General features: G+C 43.1%; 1 protein-coding gene across 1 annotated transcript in view; it reads left to right on the forward strand.

Moving 5' to 3' along the window:
- LOC126091927 (protein numb) overlaps positions 1–17,177 on the forward strand; it is a 214,951-nt gene that overhangs the window by 66,351 nt on the left and 131,423 nt on the right. Inside the window, exons 2-3 of the mRNA XM_049907249.1 lie at positions 1,452–1,574; positions 16,399–16,560. Of these exons, the coding sequence (XP_049763206.1) occupies positions 1,470–1,574; positions 16,399–16,560 (267 nt within the window). The 5' untranslated portion in view covers positions 1,452–1,469. The remainder of the gene's footprint in view (positions 1–1,451; positions 1,575–16,398; positions 16,561–17,177) is intronic.

The following is a 17,177-nucleotide window of genomic DNA, read 5'->3' on the forward strand; positions in this document are numbered from 1 at the left end:
CGTGTTATGACCGAGTTAGACCGAAGACGTGGCTAATATATATCTCTCTCTCTCTCTCTCTCTCTCTCTCCCCCCTTGTTTGACAAAAGTGTCATGCTAGTGAAAAATACTACATGTCATGCTAATAGAAGCATTTCATTTCCTCGTTTCCACTAAATTCAGAATGGAAACGATGAACTCGCGAGAAGAATGGGTATTACTTCGCCGATCATGTAGATATCTTGTTTGGCCCCAATGTTAAAAGCTTCCTTCTGTTGCATTCACCCCGGACATATAAAGCAGACCAAGGAAAAATATTTGTTGCTTGTCCTTCTTGCTTGGTAATTCATTGTATTACGGTTTTGCGCACTATGTCGCGGAAATTAACAAAACACTTCTCAGTAGAAGGAAAATAATTTTCCAGAATGAACGAAGGTTTATACATAAAAGCACCTCTTTATACATAGTGGAGGTGTGTGTGTGTGTGTGTGTGTGTGTGTTGGCTTAGGTTTCCTTTCATTTGTTAAAGAATCTAGGTGGATTAGTTACATGTTGTACGTCTCGGGGACGTGACTTTGACAAGTCTTCCAGCGGGCAGATGCCATTCTGTCGCTCATTGACACCTCATTGTGAGTGGGGAAATCAAGATGGACTCTTCATCGAATTAATGATGAAGCACATCAAATAAATCTGTTTTCTGAACATCTACTAGATGTTGGCCACAAGAGACAAATTATAACGTGGATTCTTTTTGTTGCTGAAGAACTCGGTAACAACATGCTTGAGTTCAGAATAGGAATCGAAGATCAGTTTTGGAATGTAGGCACCTAAAATAACATTTTATTTCACTTTTGCTTCTTACAGATGAGTAAACTCGTGGAGATACTTGCAGCAGTCTCCATCTTATTATCGCTAGATAAACTCACTGTGTAGAGGCTGTAATATATATATATATATATATATATATATATATATATATATATATATATATATATTAGTTCCCATTCCACGAGGTCCCTGCGCAAAAACAAGGAATAGCCACATAGCATGCCGCAGTAGTTGCTATGTCTGCAAGCGGAACCAACTCAAATCGACATTTTAGCTTATTATTATTAGTTGAAATAACATACGAAATTTTCATTATTATAGTCACTAAGAGATTTTTTTAAAAGTATTGAGCGTTCATTGTAAATAATAAATGATACACCTTCTTGGTGTTGTGTTGTTAGGATTCAGCACAGTGAAAACCACAAAAATAAGTCACTTCCACTAAAAAGTTTTCCGTTGTCGTGTGTAACAAGAAGATATGAGGTAATACGCTGTTAAAGAGGTGACAATGCTAGTTGACACGGCCGGGAAAAGCCTTGAACTATCATTCTAGCCGACAGGCAGCGTTGTGTACTGGATGGTGGCGGCCCGGGTATTGTTGTTGGTTGGTTGAGGTGAGTTGACGAGCGGCGGTGTGGTTGCAGCGTGACGTCGGCCGTCAAATGGGGCAGGGTGCCTCGTCGCATCAGCCGCTGGAGAGGGGCCGTGGGACGGCCAACGCTGCCAATGGCGTCCCCACAAGGAGCAAGTCCTTCCGCCGCAGCAAGGTGAGTACCGGGCATTCGTACTGTTCTAAAGAACTGCCAAGAGTTCCTCCAACTAATGGACGGCGCAGTCACACGCAGGCCACTTACAGGATGTGGTTGCAGCCTCTAGTGCTCAGATACTACCCAGTTGTTTCATCTGTTGAGATCCAACAGCTTCCAGACAGAGTGCGAGTGCGTCTTCACAGTGTATCACGACCCATTAACAGAGATAAAATGATTAATTGAATTGCATTCTTCGCCGCTTTATTAAGAAACAGAAACGGATGAAGTATGGTTGTGGTTACAGAAGTTGGCTTAAGCGCAGATTGGTCACTTACAAGGGGATTTCAACTTGTTCCGTTTTTAACATATTTGTTCTTCTCACTGGTCTTGGAAAGGAAAAGCCTCATTCTGAGGTCAGCGGAATGCAGATGGAGCTCATCGAGGCCGCGATAGAAATCAGCAGGCGGTTGCCGGTCAACTTTCTACATCTACCTCTACATCCAAACCCCGCAAGCCACCTGACGGTGTGTGCCGGAGGGTACCCTGAGTACCTCTATCGGTTCTCCCTTCTATTCCAGTCTCGTATTGTTCGTGGAAAGAAGGATTGTCGGTATGCCTCTGTGTGGGCTCTAATCTCTCTGATTTTATCCTCATGGTCTCTTCGCGAGATATACGTAGGAGGGAGCAATATACTGCTTGACTCTTCGGTGAAGGTATGTTCTCGAAACTTTGACAAAAGCCCGTACCGAGCTACTGAGCGTCTCTCCTGCAGAGTCTTCCACTGGAGTTTATCTATCATCTCCGTAACGCTTTCGCGATTACTAAATGATCCTGTAACGAAGCGCGCTGCTCTCCATTGGATCTTCTCTATGTCTTGTATCAACCCTATCTGGTACGGATCCCACACTGCTGAGCAGTATTCAAGCAGTGGGCGAACAAGCGTACTGTAACCTACTTCCTTTGTTTTCGGATTGCATTTCCTTAGGATTCTTCCAATGAATCTGTCTGGCATCTGCTTTACCGGCGATCAACATTATATGATCATTCCATTTTAAATCACTCCAAATGCGTACTCCCAGATAATTTATGGTATTAACTGCTTCCAGTTGCTGACCTGCTATTTTGTAGCTAAATGATAAAGGATCTATCTTTCTGTGTATTCGCAGCACATTACACATTCAGGTGTGTAGTTAACCAACGGAGTAGAAGAGCGTTCCTCTTTCGGAAAACAGCCAGGGGATTTCCTTGCCTTTTCGGTTTACATTTGTTGCTAGTGAACAATAAGCTAAACAGCAATGATAAAATGTAAACACTTCGTGAGATAGGTTGAAACCTGTCGCCCTAGCAAGCGATAACGTACAGTAGGTGAAGCCCTGGAACCGTATCATGGACGAACGATAATCAAATTAGTGCAATCTTGGATGTGTTTTATTTCAATAGCCCTCTGCCAAGCTATTTTCCAGAACTAGTTTACCTGATACAATGTTCCACCTCAAAAATCGCGCTCTTGACAGGGTGTTAAATTCTTCGTCTCTTCCATTAAGATTATGAGGGTTGGAACTTTAATAGTACCAACTATTTATTTACAGCTCGTACTAAATAGATAAGTGTTTCAGAGCTTTACTGACCTTCAAAGTAGTCGCCAGCATTGTGTATAACCCGTTGCCAGCGATGTGGAAGTCCTAGGAGACTCTTAGCAGTGCCAGTTGTGTTGACAGCTCAATCTGCACGGTCTATTGCCTGACGAATTTTTAGCATTTCTGAAGCGAATGCCGTGAAGTGTTTCATTCTGTTTAGAAATCGAGTTGAACTTACGAGGACTTAAGTCAGGGGAGTGCAGTACGTGGTATAGCACTTCAGCCAAACAAATCAGTAACAGCTTCCACTGTACGTGCTTGAGCATTGTCCTGCTAAATGATGGTCTGGTCCTGCAGAAAGTGTCATCACTTCTGTCTCTATGCTGTTCATTTTTGGAACACAACCTATGACCAGCTTAGAGACAGAAGTGATGGCACTTTCTGCAGAACCTGACCATCAATTTGCAGGACAATGCTCAAGCACGTACAGTGCAAGCTGTTACTGATTTTTTTGACTGATGGGGACGCTGAGTGCTGTACCACGTACTGCACTCCCCTGACTCGAGCCCTCTTAAGTTCAACTCGATTTCTAAACTGAAGGAAACACTTCACGGCATTAGCTTCAGAACTGCTACAAATTCGGCGAGCAGCGCCGCTCGAACTGTCAACACAACTGGCACTGCTAAGAGCATCCTACGACTTCCACATCGCTGGCCACGGGTTATACACAATGCTGGTGACTATGTTGAATGTCAGTAAAACTTTGAAGCAGGTATCTATTTTGTATGAGGTGTAAATAAATAGTTGCCACTATTAAAGTTACAACCCTTCCATTACCGTTCTGCGAGGGTTGCAAAGTAGTCACCAGCGTTGTGTAGAACCAGTTGCCAGCGATGTAGAAGGCGTAGTATACCGTCAGCAGAGCCTGTACTGTTGATTGTGCGAACGGAGCGGTCTACTGCCTGTCGAATCTCTGGAACAGCTCTGAAGCGAATGCCACGAAGTGGTTCCTTTATCTTCGAATCAAATCAAAGACACAAGGGCTTGAGTCCGGTGGATGGTACAGTACTTCCCCAGTCCCATCGACCGAGCAGGGCAGCCACAGCTTGTGCTGTATGCGCCCGCGCATTCTCGTGCAATGCCGATTCCCAGCACGCTTGTTGAACACCTTGATGACACTGTCGTGCCGTACGATCTCTGGCGCATTCAATCTTGATTCAACTCTGTTGTTCCTGATTCGAAAACATGACACCGTCACGTTAGACGGCTCGCTCACAAGTGACCGTTTCCCTCGATTGTGCGCACGCCGGTGACGTGGGACGGGCGAGTCCATTTGCTCGGAGGTAAGGAAGGTATGTCTACAACATGGGCTATCAGCGACAATAGTAGATTCCATTGCATAGTGTTTCCACAGCAGTGTTGCCACTATTTAAGTTCCAGCCTACGTATTTACCCTAGATAACACTGTGGACGGTTAATATGTAATGATTCTCGCCCGCCCGGCCGAAGTGGCCGAGCGGTTCTAGACGCTACAGTCTGGAACCGCGCGACCGCTACGGTCGCAGGTTCGAATCCTGCCTCGGGCATGGATGTGTGTGATGTCCTTAGGTTAGTTAGGTTTAAGTAGTTCTAAGTTCTAGGGGACTGATGACCTCAGATGTTAAGTCCCATAGTGCTCAGAGCCATTTGAACCATTTTTGATTCTCGCCCACTCAGACTTTGAAGTAATGTCGGTGAAGTTAACCATCAAAGATTGGTCCAACATGGTAATGAGGTGCTTTCATACATTACCTGCGTTAGGATCTGTAATAGCTGAGCGCTTCAGAGCGAACTCGCAAAATATCATGCTATTGTGTAGGTGGAGACTTCAACTGCCAGCTGTAGATTAGGAGTGTCAGGTAACAAAGTGGTGTCAGCGACAGGGATTGTTGTGACATTGTTCTGAATGTCCTGTCTGAGAATTACTTCGAGTAAATGGAGAACCAACATATGGAGGCAAGTTCTTAGACCGTTTGATAACTAACTAATAATTAACGCAGAGGACTGCGTCTGTTCCCATTTGGCTGGGATATTATCAGCAACCACTAGTCTTAGAATGATTATTACGAAAGATAGGAAAATATTTTTGCGAACAAGTTGCAAATTTGCAGAGTTCCTGAATAGTCAACACCAAATATTCAGCTCTGACGACGAACATGTCGCGCACAAAATGGATACATTTTACACCCAATATGTGGCGAAAGGACTCATCGTGATTTAAAGAGTCGTGTGTAGTTGCTACGAAAGCACAGAATTTCATTGCAGATTTAAGTGAAATCAATCTAATTGACAAATAGAGCTGACGAATCTGAAATGAGCGTAAGCAGAACAATGCTAGAAGCGTGCAATGAATTCGAAAGTAAGATTTTGCCAACCGATCTAACTAAAAATCGTCACACACTAGCAACATAATATATTACTTGCACATTATGTTAGAATGCATTTTCTGCACGTCTCCGTAGTACATTAATCGTGGAAAGCAGAAGTTACCAGCTTATAGCATGAAACTAGATGTGTTCAAAATGCCCTCCGTTAGCACCGATACACTCGTCAATCCACCATCGCACTGAATCCCGCATGCGCTGACGTATCCCTGTAGTATTGCATCCTTCCACAATACAGGCATCTTGTACCGGGTGTTCATACGTAACAGTTTTTAAGCTACCGCCAAGTAAATGTGTGGTGGATTTAAATCGGGAGAAAGTCGAGGTCAGAAAATCGTTCCACCTCTTCGGTATCCCTCTGATATTTAGACAGTTGATGCTACGTGTAAGCCTATGAAGTGAGCCGCGTGCCAGTATAACTTTGTTTAACCACACGTAAACACCTGCACCAGGCGAACGGTCTACCCGACGGGAGGCCCTAGCCACACGACATTTCCATTTTTACCCCAGAGGGCTCTTGGAACATTTGACGTAAGAATGAGTTTCATTTGCAGTGACGGCACTTCTGGTTTCTGTGTGATTCCCATTATCAGTGAACTATGAAAAGCTGTAAAAAACAAGCTCTAGCACTAAAACACAGCGTTTGCGAACTCATGTCCGTATGACTTACTTTCTTCTTCTACGTGTGAAAAACGTGTTCAGGAAAATTGGACTTGTGTGTACAGAAAGGGCGAGTCATAAAGTACCTCCGGATTTACAGAAGACGTAGCGCGAAAACTACCAGACATCCAGGAAATAGACACATGTAAGTCTCCATATTTTTAACTCGCATTACAGATGCTCAATACGGTAGTCAAACTTTCGCCATACACGTCCCAAAGCGTCATGGTCGGTATCAGGAGCTGCACAGACTAGGTCCTAAGCCTAACTACACACATCGAAGCCGGATTTCAGAAAAAAATTCGACATCTTTAGTCTTTGTCGACTTGACTGTCACGATATCGCGTGGAAAAGAGAGCTCTTATACCGTAAGCTGGTCAGTCATCCACGCCAAACCACATTAAGACTAATCGATTACTTGCTCTCAGACAGGCGCTTATGAGTAGTGCAGAGTAATCTCATAAGCAAAGGAAACAAAATAATGGACTACCCCGTGGGTCAGTATTATCCACTACACTTCTAAATTTTTAAATTTCTGACATACCTGAAACTATGTAAAGCACTTTAGATATGCAGTCTATCTAGCACTTGCGGGTCAGCACAGTGTTCAGAAGTGCTAGTTTAGATGTGCTTTTATCACTCTGATGATCAGCAAAATACATAAATATTTCATCGTTTGGAGACTCCTACCCAGTTTTTCTACAACCGAAGTCAGCGGTTTCCACTTAAACAACAAAGCATCGTATTGTAAACTGGAGGTCTGTAACGACGACAAAATGCTTCCCTACCAAAGTCACCCAAATTATCTTGGAATGACTCTTGATAGGACGCTTTCTTTCAGGAAGCTTCTAGCAAAACTTCTTGGAAATCAATCATCGTAAAAACCTTACATATAAACTTCAATATTAACTGAAGAGCATACCTGGGAGACCCAAACCACTTTTTCTTGTCCACAGGATCAAGCTGTGACTGGATAAGTATACTGGAGCAGTTTTTAATGTGCTATTTGCATTTATGTCTGTTTAGGTATCTTTTATGTCTTCTTGACTTTACTACAGTATGTTATGCGCTGTGCTATACGGTAAATAAAGCCCACCGCGGTGGCCGTGCGGTTCTAGGCGCTGCAGTCCGGAACCGCGGGGCTCCTACGGTCGCAGGTTCGAATCCTGCCTCGGGCATGGCTGTGTGTGATGTGCTTAGGTTAGTTAGGTTTAAGTAGTTCTAAGTTCTAGGGGACTGATGACCTAAGATGTTAAGTCCCATAGTGCTCAGAGCCATTTGAACCATTTTTGAACGGTAAATAAATAAATAAATAAATAAATAGTGACCCCATTAATAGTGCGTCCTTGCAACTTTTACAAATGAAGTGGCAGTGGAGGTAGGAACACGTGACTTCTAACTTAAAGCCGTAAGAAGAATCACATGGAGTTAAATTATATAACTGTGTGGGTCACTGAAGAAGAAAATCCAGCCCAATGATAAGGCATTTTGACATTGATGTAAAAAAGAAAGTTTGAAATAATACGTGATGAAGCCCCGTCGTATTGCAAAATGAAGTATACACTGTCTTGCTGGTATTATGGCATCAAAATATCTACCCTGGGTGGTTTTAATTGAGCTTTGAACTGACGGTGTTTCGAGTGCTGCAGTGCGGGTTGTATACATAGCAGGACGCTGTCGGTAGGCATGTTCATTAATAGATGCGCTCGCGGAACATGCCACCAGATGAAAATATGGCGCAGTAATATTTCCTGTTTTGACGTCAGTATTTGGCCTTTTGTGAAGTGACTTGTTGTAAACGGTTAAGAGGATTGAAGTTTCCCATTCAAAATCACGCAATGGCTATTGAGAAGAAAGACCCTGCCTGCACTGTGGTAAAGTCGTTTTTATCAAAAGGGCAGCAATAGAAGCGTTGCATTGCGTGAATGTCGGCGACAGAAACAGCTGCGAAGAGGCTCCATGTCAATAAATTAGCTAAAGAATATGATCAAGAACTTTGAAGAAACATGCGAATTAGGCTGTGCATCATGGTGAGGGAAGAAACATGCGAATTAGGCTGTGCATCATGGTGAGGGAGTCGGCTCCATTCCCGCGGCAATTGTTGATGAAGTAGCTGCATCTATACCCGACCATGCAGCACGTACCTCAAATTCTGCAGCTGGTACTTGAGCTGCGTCACAGGAATTCTCTCACCCGAAGTAAACAGTTCAAACGATTTTGCGGCGCATATTACACTTGTCCTACAAGAGTGAGAATGTGCAGCAAATGAACCCCAAAGATAGGCTACAACGATGTGACTTTGCCCTTCGTTTTTTGGCACCAATGGAAATGGATGACATGGCGCCGGTAAATATTATTTCCGGATGAGGCACATTTTACTCTGCACGGTGATGTCAATGCACAGAACTGTCGCATATGAGGAACTGTCGCATATGAGTTTCTACCCCGCCATATGTTGTGCAGGAACTTCCACTGGATCCAGCTTATGTGACTGTGTGATGTGGTTTCATGAGCTCCTTCGTTCTCGGTCAGTTTTTCTTCGATGAGATGACATGTTGCAGGCCTGTTGTTAGAACCTCCTTCCTCATCCCGCATCACATTATTCCAGCTTAACAAGAATGCAGCTGTCTCTACACCGCCATTTTCATGCAAGATGCGGTGACACCACATGTCGCTTGCCTGATGAAAGCTTTGTCTCGAAAAACCTTCGGTAATAACCGCCTCGTCTCTATAGTATGATTAAAATTACTAGGTAGTTGACTTAGTGCTTTGGAGCTGGTTTTCTCCAATCGCAGCGCTGACGGTCACGGCCGAACCGTTCGCCGTTGCCAAACTCTCTCAACAGTGTTATCTTACTTCCAGTTCTTTGTCCGGATTTCTTCTTGGTGTGTGTAAATCACGAATCCTCGGTCTGACCCTGTTATTTTGTATTTCATGACATATCAGACACCCCACCCCCCACACACAGGTGCTAACTAAATTCACACGTTTCATTAAAGCACTAATCAATACTGGATCCTTCCGCACAAGACGTGACCCAGAGTCATTTAATACAGCTATTATAATCACGTCGATAGTCCTACTTTCGATAAGCTTCGCACGACGTTGTGTGAAGCCATATTTGGGAAATTTAATTCATTTAATTATTTTAAATGTATTTTTTTTATTTCTAATATTTCGCCGCGCCATTTTCATCATCGTATTGACTTTTTTTATTTGCTCTTGTTTTTTCCTAACGTGCAATGATTTGCAGTCTGACTGTGTCGTGTATAATCTGCAACCAAGTGCCGACCAGGTCTGCTCATCGCTTGGTGACCCGGCATCCCACGAAGCCAATGTGATGACAGTTTTACGTAACAGTTGCAGCTAGATATTACAGTTTGTTTTACCGCCAAAACTGAAATTCTGCTGCGGAAGACGGCTATGCAAACAAACATATTATAAAACATTTCTGTCGTGAGTTTGCTCGTAGAAGTGAGCCTTAAGTGGCGTGAACGAAGCGATCGCGATTGTAGTTCTACCGAAGATTGTTGATCGCCGTTTTCTCGGATATACTGCATATCACGAGTTGATGTCAGATTAGGACATGAATTTAAATTCAGGGCTACAAAAAGAGTCGTCTGTCACAGTTGAGTCATTCCTCAGTTGAAATCAGCTGTCGACCGTGCATCTCTCATTTCCGTGATAGCTCCCGGCGACCGCTTCCAACAGTGCTCTGCGTCACACATTAAGAGCATTTGTGAAATGAAATGTCCCCCGTGTTTAAGTGTCGCCTATAACCAGGCCCCCACAACCGCATGAGTGGTCGACTGTGAAGAGCGGACAAATTGAATAGCTGGGCGGCGGACATTAGAGTGGTAAATTGACGCGCGGAGTTCGAATGTTTATACATCGCTTTTGGTTATAAAATGCCTTCCCTTGAGTTACGTCTCAAAGATAGTGCCTCCTTTAAATACGTTACTACAATATACTTTTTAATTTATGAACAAACAGCAACTAGTCACTGTTTATGAATTTATCTTACGTACTACATGGAATCTGCCGTAGCTAAAAGTTATGTACCCGATCCCTAGCATTTTTCGTAGTTCATTTACGATAGATGTACGCAAAATGCATCAAAATACTCGAAGATTTGCCCACTATATTAATAGATATTTTCTGACTCTACCTTGCTTTAGATTTCACGACGAGAAGTGCGTTATATATGGCATAGTGCTTTGGCAACTCACGACCAAATTATCAAGTTTCAACCTAACCTAGACCATGAAAACACAACCGATCAGCCAACTTTCTTCAAAATGATCAGAACATATAAAATGGTATTCTGTCGGTCGGAAATCTTGCCTCCTGACAGCGTGTAACCATTTTTGTAACAGCTGTGGTTTTGATAAAGGAAATCTGCAAATAGATGCACAGACATAATGATAATACCGTGTTACAAAGACATTTATTAAGCAAGTGCACTGACATACAAAACAACTTAAAATATTCACATACCTGTGAAATGTAATATTCGTTCCTTTCTCGAATTTATTTGTACAATTAATCGCTGCACAACTCTTCACCATTGTACTTCTTTTGATTGGAACGTACAGACAGTAGAATTACGAGTAACAAATATACAACGTTGAATCAGGGTCTTCATAAACAACAATACTACACAACACATCAGACTACAACCACTATAATGGCGTCCAGGCGAACGTTCAAATTATCCCGCGACTGCAGCGCCATCAGTGAGTCTAGTTATTTTTTTACAAGGTCGTTGACTAGTAACAACGATGTGTGAAAGAATAGTGTTCACGACATACACTATATGCAGTTATGACAAGATATGAAACACGTTTGGCTTTGGGAGAGGGGTGGGGGGAGATGTGTTTTGTCGTTCATTTTGCAAACAGGAGAAATAATAACGTAGACATCGCGAGAGTAATGTTTGCTGCAGTAGTAACGTTGTAATAAAATACCCTGCACACAACACATTTCGAAATGTATCATAAAATGGAATTTTTTAAAAAATTGAATACAGAGCTACAAGGCTGTGTACAGACAAGTTAGTGTGTGCGCGCAGACTTTGAGGAAATCCTCTGAGACTCGTTCCTCCACCTTAATGCTGCCAGCCACAAAAAAAGTGTGTGTGGGAGGGGGGGTTCGTTTTCCAGCTTAGCTCTGTAAGACTTGGATCAGTTTTAACCAATCTTGGTGTACAAATGTCTTGGTATCGGGAGACAGTTGCCATGGGAGCCAGACACCCCTTGCAGCTATATTTGGTTGAGGTCTGGAGCAGTTTCAACCAAAATTAGCTTGTGGGGTAAAAGACCGCTACCGTACTAAGGGGTGGGGTGGGGACGTTAAAACGATGACATGTAAAAGCAATCAACAAAAAACTGTAGACAGATTTATTTCTCCATCCCTATCGAATAGGAGATTGGGATACGCAATTAACACCAGTTAATCTTTCTCTGCCGATTTACGTTCTTCTTCTTTAAAAAATCTGTAAATGTTTTCGGTGACGTTTCTCTTCTATTCTTCCGTCCAGCTTCTCATGCTTACGGTTCTCGATTTTTCTGAAAGATTATTTATTTGTCGTACTGATGATTCTCGGCTAATGTTTTGAGTTCAAGCGGAGTGAATAGTTTTATGATATTATATTACAGTGCTGCAAAACAGTCAATAATATTTTCTTTACTCGATTTACTTTTGTTATTTTTATTAAATGTATTTATTTTATATTAATTACGCTGTAAATACTTGAAATGTTTTCACACTTCACTACAAAATGGATTTAAACTATAAGATTAAAGAGCTTCGTTACATGGGACGGGCCTAGTGTTCGTAACGGACCCTTTTGGCGTCGTGTGCTACCTGTTTTAGCCCCTCTATATACTACTCACTAGAGTATGTGCTCTTATGTCGTAATCCTTGTTTTATCTTTGTTTTCTGGATGTATTTCGAAGGTTTGATGGATTGCGCTGTAATAGTCACCAACATATGGCTCACAATTTTAGACGAATACTTGGTAACAGGTAGGTTTTCTAAATTAAAATGCAGAACGTGGGTACGTTTGAACATTTTATTTCGGTTGTTCCAATGTGATACAGGTACCTTTGTGAACTTATCATTTCTGAACTTATCATTTCTGTTACAGCGTGATTACCTGTAAATACCACATTAATGCAATACATGCTCAAAATGATTGTCCGTCAACCTAAATGCCTTTGGCAGTACGTGTAATGACATTCCTCTCAACAGCGAGTAGTTCGCCTTCTGTAATGTTCGCACATGCATTGACAATGTGCTGACGCATGTTGTGAGGTGTTGTCGGTGGATCACGATAGCAAATATCCTTCAACTTTCCCCACAGAAAGAAATCCGGGGACGTCAGATCTGGTGAATGTGCGGACCATGGTATGGTGCTTCGACGACCAATCCACCTGTTATGAAATATGCTATACAGTACCGCTTCAACCGCATGCGAGCTATATGCCGGACATCCATCATGTTGGAATTACACCGCCATTCTGTCATGCAGTGAAACATCTTGTAGTAACATCGGTAAACATTACTTAGGAAATCAGCATACATGGCACCATTTAGATTGCTATCAATAAAATCGGGGCCAATTATCCTTCCTACCATAATGTCGCACCATACATTAACCCGCCAAGGTCGCTGATGTTCCAATTGTCGCAGCCATCGTGGATTTTTCGTTGCCCAATAGTGCATATTATGCTGGTTTACGTTACCGCGATTGGTGAATGACGCTTCGTCGCTAAATAGAACGCGTGCAAAAAATCTGTCATCGTCCCTTAGTTTCCCTTGTGTCCAGTGGCAGAACTGTACACGACGTTCGAAGTCGTCACCATGCAATTCCTGGTGTATAGAAATATGGTACGCGTGCAATCGATGTTGATGTAGCACTCTCAACACCGACGTTTTTGAGATTCCCGATTCTCGCGGAATTTGTCTGCTACTGATGTGCGGATTAGCCGTGACAGCAGCTAAAACACCTACTTGGGCATTTGTTGCAGGTCGTGGTTGACGTTTCACATGTGGCTGAAGACTTCCTGTTTCCTTAAATAATGTAACTATCCAGCGAACAGTGCGGACACATGGATGATGTCGTCCAGGATACCGAGCAGCATACATAGCACTCGCCCGTTGGGCATTTTAATCACAATAGCCATACATCAACACGATATCGACCCTTCCCGCAATTGGTAAACGGTCCATTTTAACACGGGTAATGTATCACGAAGCAAATACCGTCCTCACTGGCGGAATGTTACGTGATACCACGTACTTCTACGTTCGTTACTATTAAGCGCCATCGATCACAAAGCGAAAAAAGTGGTCCAACTAAAACATTCATATTTCTTCACGTACTATATGAATATGTAATAAAAAATGGGGGTTCCTATTTAAAAAAAACGCAGTTGATATCCGTTTGACCTATGGCAACGCCATCTAGCGGGCCAACCATAGCGCCATATGGTTTCCCCCTTCAACCTAGACGAGTTTGTTCTTCGTAGTTTTTTCGTTTGCTGCTTATTTCGTGAGATATTTGGCCCAGTCACTATCAATGGACCACCCTGTATACTGTATATTTTGCCAGTAAGTAAGTACTGGATGTTTCAAAATGTTTGCACAATACTTCTGCTTTTCTTTCAGTTCCCAAAAGTGTGCAGAATTTCCCGTGCATGTACATGAATTGTAAATTATGCTTCGCCATTAACATACTCTGCTACTGTTGCCAATTTGTTAATGCTGTTGGTATACTGCGATTGTTTCGGGAGACTGGCGTTCCCTTATAACCACAGTTATTCCGTTGAGCGTAGGGTTGAACTACGGAACGTTTTGTTGTATCCCACGTGCCTTGAACAGCAGCCAACCAGGGAACGTGGCTGGGTCGCAGATTGTTTTAAGAGCCAGCTTACAAGTATTTTAGATGAGCAGAAAGAAAGTTATGCTTAATAGGCAAGACGATGTTTGAGCTATTTTATGCAGCTGAGCATCTAAATGTTATTAAGCCGGTTTTTGGTCTCTCAGTATGAACCAAGGATGTAGCAGAGGCGACCTTCCCGAAGTCGGAGTCTGTGCAGTTACTGTGTTGGAGCAGCAGACATGTTGGTTCCCATGTGATTATCACCCTCTGCAGTAGACGACGTTCCCACTGCGTTACTGAGATGTTGCCAACATGACAGAGGGTGGAGGTGGAACTGTTGTAGCTGGCTCAGGGTGGTTGGCCTCTTGGTGCACAAGTTGTGAGACCTATCTTGGTGCCAATTTCCAGAATGCGGGAGGAATTAAGTACAAATACCGTTCCCCTTCAGCGTGGCACCAACTGAAACCTGAAACGTAACGGCCGTCCCGAACTTAACAGATTTTTATCGTCTTTCATACTTTCTAAATTAAATTGTATGGTGAAGGTGAAAATTACTCCTTCCCGAAAAATCGATTGCACTCTAAGCAGGCAAGTCACCTGTGGTTTCTGTTGCTCAGAGAAAAGTAATCTTGAGTGAACAGTCCACAGGTGACCTGCCGGTTCAGTACCCAACAAGCACAATTAATCTTAGTACGTAAAGTGATTGCTTTAGTTTAACGACTTAAGTAAATGGCGGTCAAGTCCGCGATTACTATAAATGGACTCGTAATTTTACAAGAAACTTGAATTTGTGATTTAAAGTACGAAATTAATTTTCGCTGATGTTATTCAGTCTGTATATTGGCCAAAAAGTGAAGGAAACCGAGAAGTTGGAAAGGATTTTAAGTTCAGGGAGAAGAAATGAAAACTTTGTGATCTGGCAATGACATTGGTACTCTGTCAGAGACAGCAAAGGACAGGGAAGAGCAATTGAGCCGAATGGATAGTATCTTGGAAAGAAATTCGTTGAATGTCAGTAGAACTAAAACAAGGATGTAGATATAGAAGGACAATAGAATTTAATTGATTCAAACCAGTAGAAATACTGAGGGAAATGAAACGGGACAATAATTTGGCAAATCAACAATATAAATGTGGTGTCTGTTCTTTTGGACATGTCCGAAACAACACACACCATTTTGACCCTGCAGCCACTACGAATCAAGACACAGAGTAATTAAAGATATTTGCTGCCAGTAGGCATCGATTTAAATCAATGGGACTAGTTGAAAATTTGTGCCTGACTTGGATTCGAATCGGGGTCTCCAACTTACTAGGCACTGACCGCTATAAAGTTTTTGTCCCGGTTCGTAAATTCGAGCTTGTTGTGTATCTACACAGAAGGGTTCAAGGTAAGACTGCCAGTGATCACTTGCGTGTAGATGCACACCACGCTAGAACTCGTTCAGGAATCGGCGAAACGCCGCGAGTAATGAGGCTTATGAGCAGGGGCACTACATCAGTACAGTATGGTGTAAGTTGTGAATTTGGGCCTGGCAGGAAACGTGATAGGATCATCCGTGCAGTTGCAGTGATCACTGTGTCTCGATGACGCAGTGTTCAGTGCATCTGCCTAGTAATCAGGAGACGCAGGTTCAAACCCTGGTCAGGCACAAATTTTAATGTCTTTAATTGCTTTGTGTTTTAAATCAACTTACCTATTTCTTTTGTGGGTTCAGCGTGTCCTGTTTTTGATTTCTCATCCAAGATTCTTCCGAAGTTAACTATTTGTTAGTTTCTTGTTGCTTGAATGAAGTATAGGATGACAACGTAACAGTTATTTAATGTAGGTGTTTTCTGCAATCCTCGTAACCAGAAGTCTGTAAAGAATTTAGATCCCTCTTTAAAATTGTCGTATCTCCTGTTCTCCGCATATCTTTTCTCGCACATTATTCTGTTGTCAATATTGACTCGACTTGTCTGTTAGGCTTCAGGAGCGACTGTACAGTGTGCTCGTCACGAAGTGCAGCCGAGCGGCAGCAGGTGCAGCGTGTAGGCTGCACTTAAAGAGTGACTGGTACGGACTATCCTGACCTCTAACCGTCATGTGAAAAGAATTGTGATGCATTTCCCGTCTGCACGTTCCGAGCACTCCTCCGTTCCAGGACAGTCCAACACACGCTGGACACGGCTGAGGCGGCTGGCGCTCCGCTATAGCAGTGCGTTTGGCAAGGCCGCAGTCGCTGTATGAACTAGAAACTAAAAAAATGCAAACGTTATACTGTGAGCCTCGAACAGCGTTTCTGACATTGTTGCAGCGGCAGGCGGGGTCGGCGCCGCGCGGCATGGACCGGCTGCGGAGGTCGCTACGGGACTCTCTGCGCCGGCGCAAGGAGCACGTGCCCGAGAGCTCCAAGCCGCACCAATGGCAGGCCGACGAGGCGGGCGTGCGCGCCGGCACCTGCAGCTTTCACGTCAAGGTAGGCACCAGGCCCTCGAGTCCCGCTTGCTAGCTGTATACACTAATAAACTGTATGCCGACCGTTTACAATAGTGTAGCGCACCATGGCGCAACCAATACCACTAAATTCTTCAAGTTTCGTTAATGTCTTAGGACATGAAACGTTTGCTGTAGCCAAACTACTCGAGCAAAATCAGAGTTGCCATTGCTTTAACAATGACAAATGACAAATTTTATATTTTATGATATGTTGTAGTCTTCAGCTCTGCACACTACTCTACCCTGCATCTCCAAATAACTACTGCAACCTCCATCCTCATAAACATCCTTACTGTACTCGAGCATTAGTCTCCCTATACAGCTTTTACATCCCACACTTCTCTCCATTACCAGGTTGACGATTCCTTAATCTCTCAGGATATGTTTTATCAACCGATCCCTTATTTAATTAAGTTATGCCACAAATTTCTTCTCTCCCCAATTCCATTCAGTACTTCCCCATTAGTTACGCAATTTACCAATCCAGCCTTCAGTATTCCTTTCGTAGAACCACATTTCAAAAGCTTCTGCCTACTTTTAGTCGCCCTCAGGGGCTCGGCATTCGTTTGCCGAGTATGGGCTTGGCGACCCCGGGGT

This window comes from Schistocerca cancellata, chromosome 7, assembly GCF_023864275.1.
Source record: "Schistocerca cancellata isolate TAMUIC-IGC-003103 chromosome 7, iqSchCanc2.1, whole genome shotgun sequence".
Classification (NCBI taxonomy): Eukaryota; Metazoa; Arthropoda; class Insecta; order Orthoptera; family Acrididae; genus Schistocerca; species Schistocerca cancellata.